This window comes from Atta colombica, unplaced genomic scaffold (assembly GCF_001594045.1).
Source record: "Atta colombica isolate Treedump-2 unplaced genomic scaffold, Acol1.0 scaffold105, whole genome shotgun sequence".
In the NCBI taxonomy this organism is placed as follows: Eukaryota; Metazoa; Arthropoda; class Insecta; order Hymenoptera; family Formicidae; genus Atta; species Atta colombica.
The window spans coordinates 1,067,480-1,081,705 of record NW_017259190.1 but is presented as its reverse complement, the minus strand read 5'-3'; the positions used below and the strand labels follow the sequence as shown (position 1 = coordinate 1,081,705).

Sequence of the window (14,226 nt, the reverse complement as noted above, 5' to 3'; positions counted from 1 at the left end):
TATATATATATATTTTACAAATTGTACATACAAATAAAAGCTCAAAGAAACATTGATGCTTGTACTGTATGGAAACTTTACAGCAAACATATCGACACAACAGTTATTCTGTCTTTGCCTGTTATTAAATATTGAACAAAGATAAAATGATTTCTATGTTGATGTGTCTGCTGTTGGAAAAATCTCTATATACATTTTTTTCACAATAAAAGTGTAATATAGACATAAATGTAAATCTGTTAAATATATTATGCTTATTCATCATTATAAACAAATATTACATACTTTATCTCCAGTATTTTGTTAAAATAATTTATTGAATGAAAACATAAAAATATATCCTGATTAGACGTATTCTGGACATGACAACAAATTAAAATTAAAATGTTATAAAAAATTAAAATTTATATACAGAGCAAGCATCTATGTTCTAATAAATATATTTATTAACTCTGGTGGCAAATCCGTAATTAATTCTTGCAGCTTCTTCTCGCACAACTGTGTTTCGCCGTTTATCTCAAGATTGTATTTCTTAAACAGCTCATCATTTTTCAGAACCACAAGAATATCCAGCAAAGGATCGCCAACGGCTATGATCGCTGGAAAATCTAATCGAGCGATGGTCTTCCGCAGTGGAATCTTCTCTACCATCTTTCGTATTAAAGAGTGAGTTTTAAATGTTGCTTCCAATATAGACATGTCAAGATACAAAACATTAATGAACTGATCTCATAAAAATCAAAATACACGTCAATCGGCAGTAAACTACTTACAAGGTTGGCAGAATATTTCGAATCATCCTAATTTGTGCTGAATAATAAATTATAGAGAATAATTATAGCTACATGGAAATTAAAGACTGGAAAGTAAAGACTGGAAAGTAAACTGTCTCCGCGAGGAACACACTAATAAAATTATCGCCGAATTGAACAAGATACAAAGCTCTAAAACTGTGAATTATAAAAGACAACCGAGTGAACAATTACTTCGCCTAAAATTATTTTCTCTTCCTCATGAAAATACGTCGAAAAGAGTCGCGCAACTTAAACATGCACATCGATTTTGTTCCATTCATTTCGGAAGTCACGCCTTGTCCGTCAGCAATTTACTCTATCGTATATGTCACATTTCTCACCATAACCTAAATTATTCCTGTATACAGAAAGAAATTTAAGAGTGGCCATCCCGGTCTTCCTTTTTCACGAAAAGCTTGAGGAGCAATGAGGGTCATAAGAGATACTGCGTACAAAAACACAGAGTAAAGCCTGATGTACAATTGAAAATACAGCCAATAGGAACTGAGACTATTAGATTTCAACCCATGTTTATTATAATACACGGTTTCAGATAGGTTGTAATTTATTATTATTCCCCGTTTCTATTGCTATTTTAATTGTGCATCAGATTTAAGAATTTCAACCTATCAGAAATGTGTATACTAGAATGCACGATTTTTGATAGGTTATTTCTTGTGTTATTTCTATCAAAAAAAGAAAAGAATTTGTGGTGGGAATTGTTCCTTGTGTGAGTATGAATATTCGTAGTGAATGTGCTGTGGACATTGCATGTTGAGGTCGATTAACGTGGTTTTAAACAATTTTGATGTATTTAAGCACAATATTTCTGTCAGAATGGTTCGTAAGAAGATAGACAATCGGCTACGCGTTCTGATAGAAAATGGTGTTTCTATGGGACATAGGACGCTGTTTGCTATCGTCGGCGAGAAAGCAAGGGACCAAGTGAGCCAAATAACCTTTTCACAAATTTTGTTGTTAATTCCATTTTATAATCGCTAAAATGAATATAAAAACTTAATAAAAAAAATGTATTAATTAAGAAATCATTTAAGAATTTCTTTATCGGATCGTTTAAGATCTTCTTTGAAGAAATTTGTGAAAATTCTAAAACATTTGCTTATTTTCATACTATTTATATGTTTAGATTCTAAAGAAAACTGTAGTCCTGAGAAAATTGTATATTCTTTAAAATATATATCTATTAAAAAACAAATATTCTTTTAGGTAGTATTGTTGCACCATATGTTATCCAAGACTGTTGTCAAAGCTAGACCTTCTGTGCTTTGGTGCTACAAAAAAGACTTAGGTTTTAGTAGCCATAGAAAGAAACGAATGAAATCATTGCAGAAGAAAATCAAGTCAGGCAAATTGGATATTAATGAAGACAATCCATTTGAATTGTTTGTTATTTCAACTAATATTCGTTACTGTTACTATAATGAAACACATAGAATATTAGGTAATACATATGGCATGTGTATATTACAGGTATGTATAATTTTATCTTTTCTTGCTTATCTATTTTATAATTTTGTTATAATGTTATGTATAATGATTTTAGGATTTCGAGGCGATTACTCCAAATTTATTGGCACGCACTATTGAAACTGTAGAGGGTGGTGGAATTGTTGTATTTTTACTGCAATCTATGAACTCTTTGAAGCAGTTATATACGATGAACATGGATGTTCATCAGAGATTCCGTACTGAAGCTCATAAAGTAATAATATAATTTTTTTTAAATATATTTGAAACATATAAAATTAATATTATATAAATTAATATATAATTTCCATATACATAGATTAATATAATTTCTTATTTATCTTATTATTTAGGATATAGTATGTCGATTTAATGAGAGATTTTTGCTGTCATTGGCTTCTTGTACTCGATGTTTGGTTGTTGATGATCAACTGAATGTATTGCCTATTTCCTCTCACAATCTAAGGATAGAACCTGTGCTTAAATCAGATGTTTCAGAGGAACAATCAAGCTTGGATACTTTAAAGGAAAGTCTGCAGGACACTCAACCTGTATCTGCATTAATCAATTGCTGTAAAACAGTCGATCAGGTCAATTAACATAAAAATGAATTAATACTAAAACGGCTGATGGTACCATTTTGGTTCTGCTAATCATTTCAATTTTTTTTTGTATTAGATATGCAGTCTAAAATATTAAAAATATAAACATAATACAAATAATATTAATAGAATAGAATAGAATTTATTTACACTTCAGCATATACAAGCCAAGAAGGGGACTTGATTTACAGAAATACTTAACTCATTCATATTTACACTCCTGTCCCACCTTTATCTTACAATTACAAATCTAAACTATTACATTCTCTTTTACCTATACCTATATATAATTTCTATATCATAGACGTTAGTGTCCATAACCCATTTCTTATTTCCTTTTATCTCTACCTAGCATTTCTTAACTCTTATTTACCGTCCTATCTTCCCTTATAATCTTTAACTGCACATTCTATTTGCATTCTTTTTCAAATAATATTAATAACATGATTAATGATAATTCTAATACAAATAATATCAAAATAACTTTCCTAACTGAAAGCAAGAATGAAAAATTATCAAATTGGCATCATCGACAATCCCAACGAAATCCATCAGTTGTTTTGATGTTAATTATATATAACAAGATTATTATTAAATGTTTTTTAACTTTATATTAAATATTTAAATATGATTTTAAACATTTTTAGGCAAAGGCAGTTCTTAAGTTTATAGAATGTATTTCTGAAAAAACTTTGAGGTCTACTGTATCGCTAACTGCAGCTAGAGGACGTGGAAAATCTGCTGCGTTGGGACTTGCTATCGCTGGAGCTGTTACTTTTGGATATTCTAATATATACATCTCGAGTCCTAGTCCGGAGAACTTGAACACTCTTTTTGAATTTATCTTCAAGGGTAAATTTATTAGATTAATCGTCATTTTTTTAATATAAGAAATCGTCGATAAAATACAATTTATATATATCATAGGCTTTGATGCTCTGGGATATCAGGAACACCTCGACTATGGTTTAGTGCAATCCACAAATCCAGAGTTTAACAAGGCCACTGTCCGCGTAAATGTATTCCGAGATCATCGCCAAACAATTCAAGTGTGTGATTCTATTTAAAAAAAAACTAAATTTTTTTATAACATAAACATTTTTAAAATATCTATATAATTTATTTTGGTTTGTAACAGGATATCCAGACTTGTTCACAGTATTACAAATTAATATTATTTCGTTTTTTGTACAGTATATACATCCAACAGACACTCACAGGTTAAATCAAGCAGAGTTACTTGTGATCGATGAGGCAGCAGCAATTCCGTTACCCTATGTCAAAGCGATGTTTGGACCTTATCTGATATTTCTCGCGTCAACTATAAATGGGTAAAGCACTCAAACTTTCTTGAAGTATAAATAGATTATTAATTCTCATTTATTAATATTTATAGATATGAAGGTACAGGTCGGTCTTTATCACTCAAATTGCTACAGCAATTGAGAACGCAAACTGCTGGGACAAATAGCCACAACGGGAAAAATGAAAAGGAGCAAAATGAGAAAACTCTTATCGGAAGACAATTGCATGAACTTACTCTCGACGAATCAATACGTTACAAGCCGGGTGATGCTGTAGAGCAATGGCTATGCGATTTACTTTGCCTGAATGTTACAATGCACGCTCCCATTCTTTCTGGATGTCCTCCTCCCGATATATGTCAATTGTATTATATAAACAGGTATTTTTTTATATTTATATAAGTAATTTTTCAAATGTTTATAAACTAAAAAATAATACGTACTTCTCTTTTATTTTTCTCAGAGATACATTATTCTCTTATCATAAGGCTTCTGAACTGTTTTTGCAGAGATTGGTCTCTCTGTATGTTGCATCACATTACAAAGTATGTATTCCATAAAAAAATATTTTTTAATATTTTGAAATTATACTTTATTAATATTATTAATATTATTAATATTAACTATTAATATATTCTAGAATACCCCTAATGATTTGCAAATGATGTCTGACGCACCTGCGCATCATCTATTCTGTCTCTTGGGACCTGTAGATTCCAACAAAAAGACTTTACCTGAAATATTAGTGGTTCTTCAAGTAACTATAATTCTATGCAATCCAAATTAATTATCTCAATTAAAATAAATTTCTGACATTCAGACATTTTACATTTCATTAAAATAGACATTAAATGTAACAAAATTAATATATTTTTTAAACTGCAATTATTTTTATTTTATAATGAATTTATTCTATACAAAGAAATATATTTTTTACGTTCTAATATAGATTTGCTTAGAAGGCCAAGTCAGCAAAACTAGCATAAACGATGGTCTCTCACGAGGTCGTAGAGCAGCGGGTGACTTAATACCTTGGACGATTGCTCAGCAATATCAAGATGAAGATTTTCCAGTATTGTCTGGCGCGCGCATTGTTAGGATTGCTACACATCCTGATTATCAAGGAGTATATATTTTTCATTTATAACTTGTCGAAAATTTTCGACTGAAAATTATATGAATTTGCTAAAGGGACAATAAATTGCAGATGGGCTACGGTAATCGTGCTTTGCAGCTGTTGAAGCAATATTACGAAATGAAAATGCCTAATATCAATGAAAGTATTATAGAAGCACCAATGACAGAAATAAAAAATGTTTCCGATGAAGCAGTTGGTTTATTACAAGAAACTATCGGTAATATCCGTTTATCTATAAACATTTTCTGTTTTTAAATAGAATTTCTTAATAAGTTTTTAATAAAATTTTTTTTTAAATAAAATATTAATGTTTTAAAACATGATTTATATAATAATATAGTAACGTTTTCTTTGCAATTGCTTGCAGAACCGCGCAGTTCGCTGCCACCGCTTCTGTTAAAATTGAGTGAAAGACATCCGGAACATCTGGATTACATTGGAGTGTCTTTCGGAGTTACCGAACATCTATTGAAATTTTGGAAGCGATCCAATTTCGTACCTGTGTATTTAAGGTGTGTACCATTGTGATAAAATATAAGGTCAACTAATCTCAAATTTATATGATTTTTCAGACAAACGGCGAATGATATAACGGGAGAACATTCTTGCATAATGCTTTGTAAAATCAACGTGGAACAAAATAATAATAAGTGGTTGCAAGCTTACTGGAGCGATTTTCGTCGGCGATTCTTAAGTCTGCTTTCCTATTCATTCAACACCTATACAGCGTCACTTGCATTAAGCATATTAATTAACAAAACAATATCACTAGAATCTATCAGTAAGTGTAATATTAATTGTTATTAATAATTATTATACGTATCAATTATTACTGTTACTACTGATAGGTAAATAAATTTATTATTTACTTCGTACGGTAATCAACCTCTTCTAAAACTAATGCATATCGTTTCGACGTTTTATATATATATATATATATATATATATTAGACTAATTTTTCTACTCTATGAAATTAATTTTAATGAAGATCCTTTAATTAACATGTTTATAAATCTAAATTAAACTCTAAATATCTGTTTCAGCATTGAGTAAGGAAACAATGAACGTTTACTTTACATCGTACGATTTGAAACGCTTACAAATGTATAGTAACAATATGGCAGATTATCATTTGATTATGGATTTGGTGCCATCTTTAGCACGTTTATATTTCTTAAATATGATGGGAGACACTCATTTCTCAGCAGTGCAATCGGTAGAATATATTCCAAATATTTTTATTTCATATTAAGTGTTTAAATTCATACTAAAATCCTATTCTTTCTATACAACGCAATAATTTTTAGGCTGTTCTACTTGGCTTGGGCTTACAACATAAAACTGTCGATAAATTGGCAGAGGAATTGAATCTCCCATCTTCACAGTTGCTCGGTCTATTCAATCGTATAATACGTAAATCGATCCAATATTTCAACAAAATCACGGAAAAATATATCGAGAGTACTATGTTGCCCAAAGAATTGACTAATGAAGGAATAAAATTGGATCCTTTAGGTGGTCAAAATTTACGCAAGGAATTAGAAAGCGCAGCTAAGGTTTGCATTTTACATAATTTATTCTCTAAATTTCCACTTATATAATGTATATAAAAATAACATTCTCTATTATAGGAATTAAAAATTAAACAAAAAGCAGAATTAGAGAAACTGAAGAAAGAAAATTTGCATTTGGAGCAGTATGCTATCAAAGGATCGGAAGCGGAATGGACTAATGCATTATCAGGCAAGCATAGTAAACATCTTATCTCTATAAAGACTGGCGAAAAAAGAGCTTCAGCAGATGATAGCATTCAAGAATCTGACAAAAAATACACAAAGAAGAAAAAGAAACATACATAATTTTATGTATAACATGAAATAAATAAATAAATTAATTAAACGGTTGACTGGTTTATAAAAATAATTCCACAAGTTTTTTGATTCATAACAAATTTGTTACATAATTATTATTTATTAGAAATTATAATTAGAAAAATATAATGATATACGAATATAGGTTTAATAAACATCACAGATACTTCCTTTATAAATATTCATAACATTTTATACCAAATATGCTAATAGCTAAAAAAATTGAAGTCTATATATGTATAAAATTGTTTCTAGATTTTTTTACATAATCGTTCGTATTTTAGATCAATTTATATCAAAGAAATTATTTTCTATAATATATTTCACACACTGACAAATTAAATTTCTTTCATGTTGTATAGAACGCGAAAGCAATTTTTCTAACAATTGATTATGATATCTACGTAGAAAAAATTTCTCATTTTTATTACTAATCACTCTATTTGATTCGCGGCTTTGCTTATTTTGATCTGTAGCGACTGTATTTTGAAATTTATTATTTGATTCATCATCCGCGTTGGTACAAGACTGTGCAGAAACCTTTTCACAAACTTGCGTAGAATTTTCTTCATAAATTGTATTTTCTGTAATCTCATCCTGCAGATTCTTCTCCGTTTTTCTTTTTTTTATCGATACTTCTTCTGGACCATCGTCTAAAAACAAAATTGGTACCTTAAATTGCTTTGTACAAAAGAATATTTGCACTAATAAAAAATTAATAATTTTTAATAATTATATATATTTCACAAGATTACACTCTTATATTAAAAAATATAGATGATAAAAGGCTAATACATTCATATTCGATTATTAATAAATATAATATTAAGATTTGCACATTACTTACCACTGTCTTCACTTTCATAATCTGCTACTAAATTAGGTAGTATAAGCGAACTGGTTGCAGTTGATAAATTAGTGGACTCTGCTGCTATTTGCGATACATATTCTGGTGTCGTAGATGCATGCGGTATATCATCCTCGTCCGAAATATCAATATCTTTTTCACAGAAATTTGTTTGTTTTACATGTTCATCTAAGTAAATCGCATCAGTTTCTTCTTGCAAATCAACTATAGAAAAGAATCAGTTTTATCTGATATTTTGTGTATAATACAGAATAAAATTTTAAATCATTAAGAGGAGAAGTAACAGAATTATATATCGACATGGCAGGTTAAAAAGTATTACGATTTGATTGTTGATTACAAATTATAAAACTTCTTTACACAATTAAAATACGCACAAAAAAGCTGTGAGATGATTGATTTAATGAGAAAATAGAAAAAAAGTTAAATTATATTTAATATTCTTGTAATTTTTTAATTTTCTTCGATTTTCTCGCGTCAAATCGTTCATCCTGCCGTTTTTGTATATTTTAATTATGTAAAAAGAATTTTAACAACCTGTACAGCCAATTTGAGATTCTTTTTAATCTATAATATCGATAATTCTGTCACTTTAGGATCCTCTTAATATAAACTGATTAGATTATAATTTGCATAAGCTAAATTTTATAAATTGCATAATTGATTTAATATAGAATCAAAATGTCAATAAATTTAATATTTGAAAGATCTCAATTTTTTTCTATGTACTAACATTGTAAAGCAAATTATATTCATAACGAATGTATTCCCATAACTTACTTATTCCAGCAAAAGGGCGTAAACCTCTATACGTTTCTTCTGTACGGATACAATTGCTGTTGGTTTCACGTGTGTGCCGTTTGCGAGACTTGCGTTTTTTCTCACGTATGTTCGTCGTCTTATTTGTTTTCGATCGTATATTATAATTCTGCTTGATTACTTCTCCTCTTTGTACTTTTTCTAGCTCTTCTGCCTTACGTAATTTTATGTTGTCTTCAGTGGGATACCTCCTGTTTTTTTTTATTCAGAAAAAACAAATTTTTGTTACTTGTGTTATTACTAATGCATTTATATTTTGATATTTGTTAAACTTACTTTTTCCGTTCCTTTATCCATTTTTCAATATCTTCTGGTGTCGATAAATTTTTCAGTTTTTGATACAAACCAGAACGATGCTGCATACTAATATGTTTTTCAACGAGTGAGGGATGCGCCGAAAATGTGCAGCCATCAATCCCACAAATCATATGTATACGTTTGTGATCAGAGAGATCATCTTCGGATGGGAAATCTCTATCACAGACCTCGCAATAATAAGTCTTGTTGTTGTCGTCATCAGAACTGACGTAATTTTCATCTCTCATATCGTATAAATCTTCACTATCTGGATACAGATGAGCCTAAAAATCGTCACCTTCCTTTTTCATACGAAGATCTTGGTATACATTTATTTGCTCGTAATATGTTGCATGTTATTCTTAATTCTATGCTTTACAATTTATTGCACAATTCCATTTATCTTTAGTTATAAGCAAATATAATACCATAATCTTGTACTGTACATTTATTATTAAAGATTACCTTCATATCAATAAATAATTATTGTTCATAATATCTGAAGCTATGAGTATTCAACCGGGGTATTCAGAAATTCTATATACATAAATATATTTACATATGCGAGGCAGCAAGGCACAGATCTTCCTTTCACTGTTTATTCCTTTTTAGACTATTTAAATAGTTCTAAATTTGCACATATTTTGTCGAAGCATACAATAATAATATGCACATCTTGTATAGTACTTTACTTGCGACATCAAAAACTCGTTGAAATATTTTATTTCATAAATTATATGTAATAATAAAATACAAAAAAATTTTATAATCGCAATTGTATTTTTCTATATATAAGTATTAATAATGTGTATACGTGTTAACGCATTTCTATTTACATTTCATATCAATATCATTAGCATGAGATTTATGCATGTATCATAAGCTTGCATCAATCACTGCTTCATTAATTTCTTTAAATGTAAATTATTAAATTGTAAAAATTCACAAAAGATTATTTTCATATTTCAGAACGATTATTTCAACACGTACCATTTGAGTGATTTATAATGATAGAATGATGGGGAACACCAGAGAATTAGAACTTATAGAAATATGATTTATTCTTATAATACTTATTTCAATTACAAATTCATTTTTTTTGTCATTGTATATTTTCTGGAAGTCATTTGTGAAACAAATATCTTAAATATGATACATATATAATCATGATCATTTATAAAAGTGATATTACTAACTAACAGAGCCACAAGCTAAACTTTTTTGTTTACTGTCAGACTTTTTTTGTTTACATTAAAATACGCGTTTCATGTAAATAACCTATAAATTCGTTATTTATTTTAATATCGCAGATTAGATACTGTAATTCTGTAACTATTTCTTACACATAATATAGCTTGCGACACTGTATACTGGCCATGTACACTAGACATGGAAAAAACTTTGAGAAAAATTTATTCACAAGCGGCCAGTTTTTACATGCCTGATAAAAAATTATTACATCTAGTTAACTGTCATATTACAAGTGCTTAAGTAATGAACTATATCCAACACTATATCCATATAAGTAGATACATATTAATATATAATATATAAAAAAAAAGAGATGAAATAATTCTCACAGAGATGGCCTAATTGCTCTAAAAACTATATGAACTAGCTGCTACTTTCTCAACATTATTTCATCAGCACGTTTTTAAATAGCATACACTTATGATGTAAAATAATACAAAAGATATATGATTATTATGTTGCAAAAATTATGAAGAAAGAGATGGAGTGTATCTACATATAATCATAATCAAGATCCTACAGAACTTATAGCGATGATATGGGTAAAAAAATTTGCTAGATATCAAAATATAAGGATCAAATCGTTCTGAAGTTTGAAAACAGATGGTTGTGTATCATTTGAATTATATAACTCTTTAATAGGAGGAGTAGCCTCTTAAGCTTAAGACTGTGCCTGTTTGCTGGAAGGCTGCGTCTCCTCCTTTTGCTCCGTTTGTTCTGATTGTTCAGTTGAATTCACAGTTTTCTGAACACCCCTGGATTCATTCGTATTGCTATCATCTGTTTTCTGATTACCCTGTAAAACCAAAGTAAGCCATCAACGTTGAAGGAAACACGCCGGATTTTTATCGCACAATGATTACATATGTTTATAGAATATGTGTTTAGAATTAAAAAATGTACGTCTTATAATAATATATTTGCTATTAACTCATTCCCCTATCTTGTCTATTAATTTTTATTGCACATTTGTAATTGGAGAAACAAAATGTACAGTATCTTTATATTCCATAGAAAAAATATAAATCTAGGATGCACTGTAATATCTCACGACTTTTCAAAAAATATACCTATTTCATTTTGCATCAACTCATGCCATACTGTTATACATGCTATATATTTTTTATTATAATATAACTTCATATTAAAAGAAAAATATCATACTTAATAAGATTAGAAAAATTGTAATTCACTTATTAAAAATCAATCAATTAAAAAAATCAATCAATTTATTTTTCTAAAATAAGACAAATTATTGCACTACTCCTTATTCTTAATTAAAAAAAATAATAATTAAAGTAAATTTTATTTTTCATATACAACGAGAGAGCATGCAAAAGATTGCTATGCAAATTATTTTTACCCATATAATAATTTGTACATAAACTGATTAACACATACATAAACATACACACATCCATTACCACATACACGTTTTAAATTAATAATTAATAAATTAACATCAAGTGAAAATAAAGTAGACAATAAACAAAGAAAAAAGGCAGAAAATAAAAGTGTCATTAAGATATTGGATAAAACAAGCCAAGTAGAAAGAAAGTAATTTTATTGCAATCATATGCTATATTAATTTTTTCTCTGGAAAAAATTAAAACTTAAAATAAAAAGTATTAAAATAATTTTGACATAACAGCGACAAAAACGATACCTGTTCGGGATGTTTTGCAAGGTATTCATTTTTTGCATCTCTTATCATCCTCGTTACTTTGTTTCGAAGATCCTTAAATTCCTCCCATTCTACTGCATCTTTGTTCTTTTTTGCCTTAGCATACAATTTGTTTTTTCTTTGAATCTCATTACGAATTTCGTCTGTCATCCATGGTTTTTTTAATTCTAATTCCTAAATAATTATATTTCTTCAATACGATTTAAGTGTCAAAAACTTAATAACTAATACAAAATTTTTTTAGAATTTAACTATGAACTTGTATGCTACTAATTATCATATACCATAAAAGAAGAATTTAATCTTGTCAAATTAGTTTTCGAATGTAACAAAAATATATAATATATAATATATACATTATATAAACAGTCTAGAAACGCTCTTGCTTATAAAAACCTGTTCTGTCAGGAATGTGATCATTAAATCAACTAAACCAAGAGCTCGTTTATAATATTTTTTTTAAGACTAACATGATTCAAGGATAAAAGCAACTTTAATAACAAGGCCAGAATACGTACTTCGATCTTGCCTTTTTTAGGGTTACCCATCGTCTTGCCCTTGGCATTTCCGTTGCCCGTGTTGTACCTGATCCTGATAGGCGGCATCATCATTTGCGGTAACGGCGGCATCCGTCGCGGCCAAGGTCGCATGGGAGGCCCACGCGGTAATCCGGAACCACGCGGTCCCATTGACGGCACGATGGGCGTCATGCCGCGCGCTCTGGGACCCCCGGGGAACCTCGGCAACATGCCGTTAGGCCGAGATACGCCACCGACAGGTCGCGGGGGCGGTGGCGGCAGTCTCTGCCGCGGTCCACCCGGACCGAACATCGGATTTAATGGCGGCGGTAACATCCTCGGTGGCATGCCATGCGGCGGTGGCGGTGGTGCTAGTCTACCCGCGAATCTGGGCGGCGGAAGCTGTCGCGCGCCGGCCGGCGGTAATCTGGGCGCCATAAGAGGACCTCTGTTCAATGGACTCATACTTCTTTTGCGATACTTTCCACCTGTTCTCAGAAAGGAATTTCTTCTTCTGATGAACGAGGCCGCGCGAATTTGATCTCCTTCCGCCGCTTTCTCTCTTCTCGACGATTTAACGGTATAATCACGAATTCGCTTTCGCACGTCTAGGTTATGAAACGGCGACACGCGACACACACGCGAATCGCACCGACACGAAGTTGTTCGCGTTCCGTCACTTGATATCGCTCAAGCGAGAATTATCAGAAAGCGTATCACTCGAAGAGCAAATACATCACATTCGCTTGATTCGGGGAATTGTTGAGAAGCAATATGAAATTTAAATAAAATCTGTATACTTGCCACTGCCCTCGACTTGCTCCTTGTAATGGTGTAGTTACACTAGTAATTTCAACATGCAATTCGCTCGTGCGTTCATAAATGCATCTCCTCCGCCCTCGTAATTTCAGCACGTTTATGATTGTAGCTACGGTCCGCTTAAAATCGGAAAAGCTTTGTTCATTTTGGCGCTCACAACGCTTTAAACGTTGTTTTATTTTTGTTATTTTTAAATATTAAACAAGGACATTGATGCTTACAAGCGCCGTGAGTGACAAAGCGAACGCAGTCACAATGAAAATACAAACAATAGAAACAAGAAATTTCAACCTATCAGATACCATATATGCTAGAATGAACGCTTTCTGATAGGTTGAAATCTCTTATTTTCTGTTCCTATTGTCTGTGTTTTTCATTGTATTTCTGGCTTTTATGTCTTACTGGATACAAGATAAGTGACGAATGATATTCAATGAAAGCTCTGCTTTGTCTCACGTGACGATGTAAGCAGAGCTCTTATTGGATATCGTTCGTAAAAAATTGATTATAATCGAATTATAGTCCAATTATAGTCCAATTATATATCGAATGTGAGAAAAATGATTGAATGAAATTTAATTTTCAGCATTCAATAAAAAAAAATATTATTATGAAACAGTATAAAGATTTATCATATTATATTATCACTATATTATTATTGTTGAAATATCAATTATTCGCGCATCATGGATTATAAACAAAGAGATCTTTTTTGTAATCTACATTTGTAAAATATGATGATCTTCTTTATGATTGTCCTATTATTTGTCGA

At 30.4% G+C, this 14,226-nt stretch overlaps 3 protein-coding genes across 3 annotated transcripts in view; 1 reads left to right on the top strand and 2 right to left on the bottom strand.

Annotated features, from left to right (window-relative positions):
* The window catches only part of LOC108689554 (adenosine kinase-like), a 2,918-nt gene extending 1,809 nt beyond the window's left edge, over positions 1 to 1,109 (bottom strand). The window contains exon 1 of the mRNA XM_018196364.1: positions 452 to 1,109. Coding sequence (XP_018051853.1) covers positions 452 to 699 — 248 coding nt within the window. The 5' untranslated portion in view covers positions 700 to 1,109. The remainder of the gene's footprint in view (positions 1 to 451) is intronic.
* Positions 1,110 to 1,549: 440 nt separating this feature from the next.
* LOC108691215 (RNA cytidine acetyltransferase) lies at positions 1,550 to 7,186 on the top strand. Its single transcript, XM_018198885.1, has 17 exons — positions 1,550 to 1,739; positions 2,022 to 2,285; positions 2,359 to 2,517; positions 2,636 to 2,872; positions 3,532 to 3,736; positions 3,812 to 3,933; positions 4,079 to 4,215; positions 4,281 to 4,568; positions 4,652 to 4,733; positions 4,829 to 4,945; positions 5,138 to 5,314; positions 5,396 to 5,543; positions 5,694 to 5,838; positions 5,899 to 6,107; positions 6,371 to 6,543; positions 6,635 to 6,883; positions 6,959 to 7,186. Exons 1-17 carry the CDS (start codon positions 1,566 to 1,568, stop codon positions 7,184 to 7,186), a joined length of 3,114 nt encoding a protein of 1,037 aa, XP_018054374.1. The 5' UTR covers positions 1,550 to 1,565.
* Positions 7,187 to 7,483: 297 nt separating this feature from the next.
* On the bottom strand, positions 7,484 to 13,435 carry LOC108688417 (nuclear fragile X mental retardation-interacting protein 1-like). The gene is made up of 6 exons (XM_018194666.1): positions 12,636 to 13,435; positions 12,100 to 12,291; positions 9,162 to 9,466; positions 8,847 to 9,076; positions 8,046 to 8,270; positions 7,484 to 7,851 (listed from the first exon to the last, which is right to left on the bottom strand). The coding sequence occupies exons 1-6, from the start codon at positions 13,098 to 13,100 to the stop codon at positions 7,484 to 7,486; spliced, it is 1,785 nt and encodes a 594-aa protein (XP_018050155.1). The 5' UTR covers positions 13,101 to 13,435.
* Between the last annotated feature and the right edge of the window lie 791 nt (positions 13,436 to 14,226).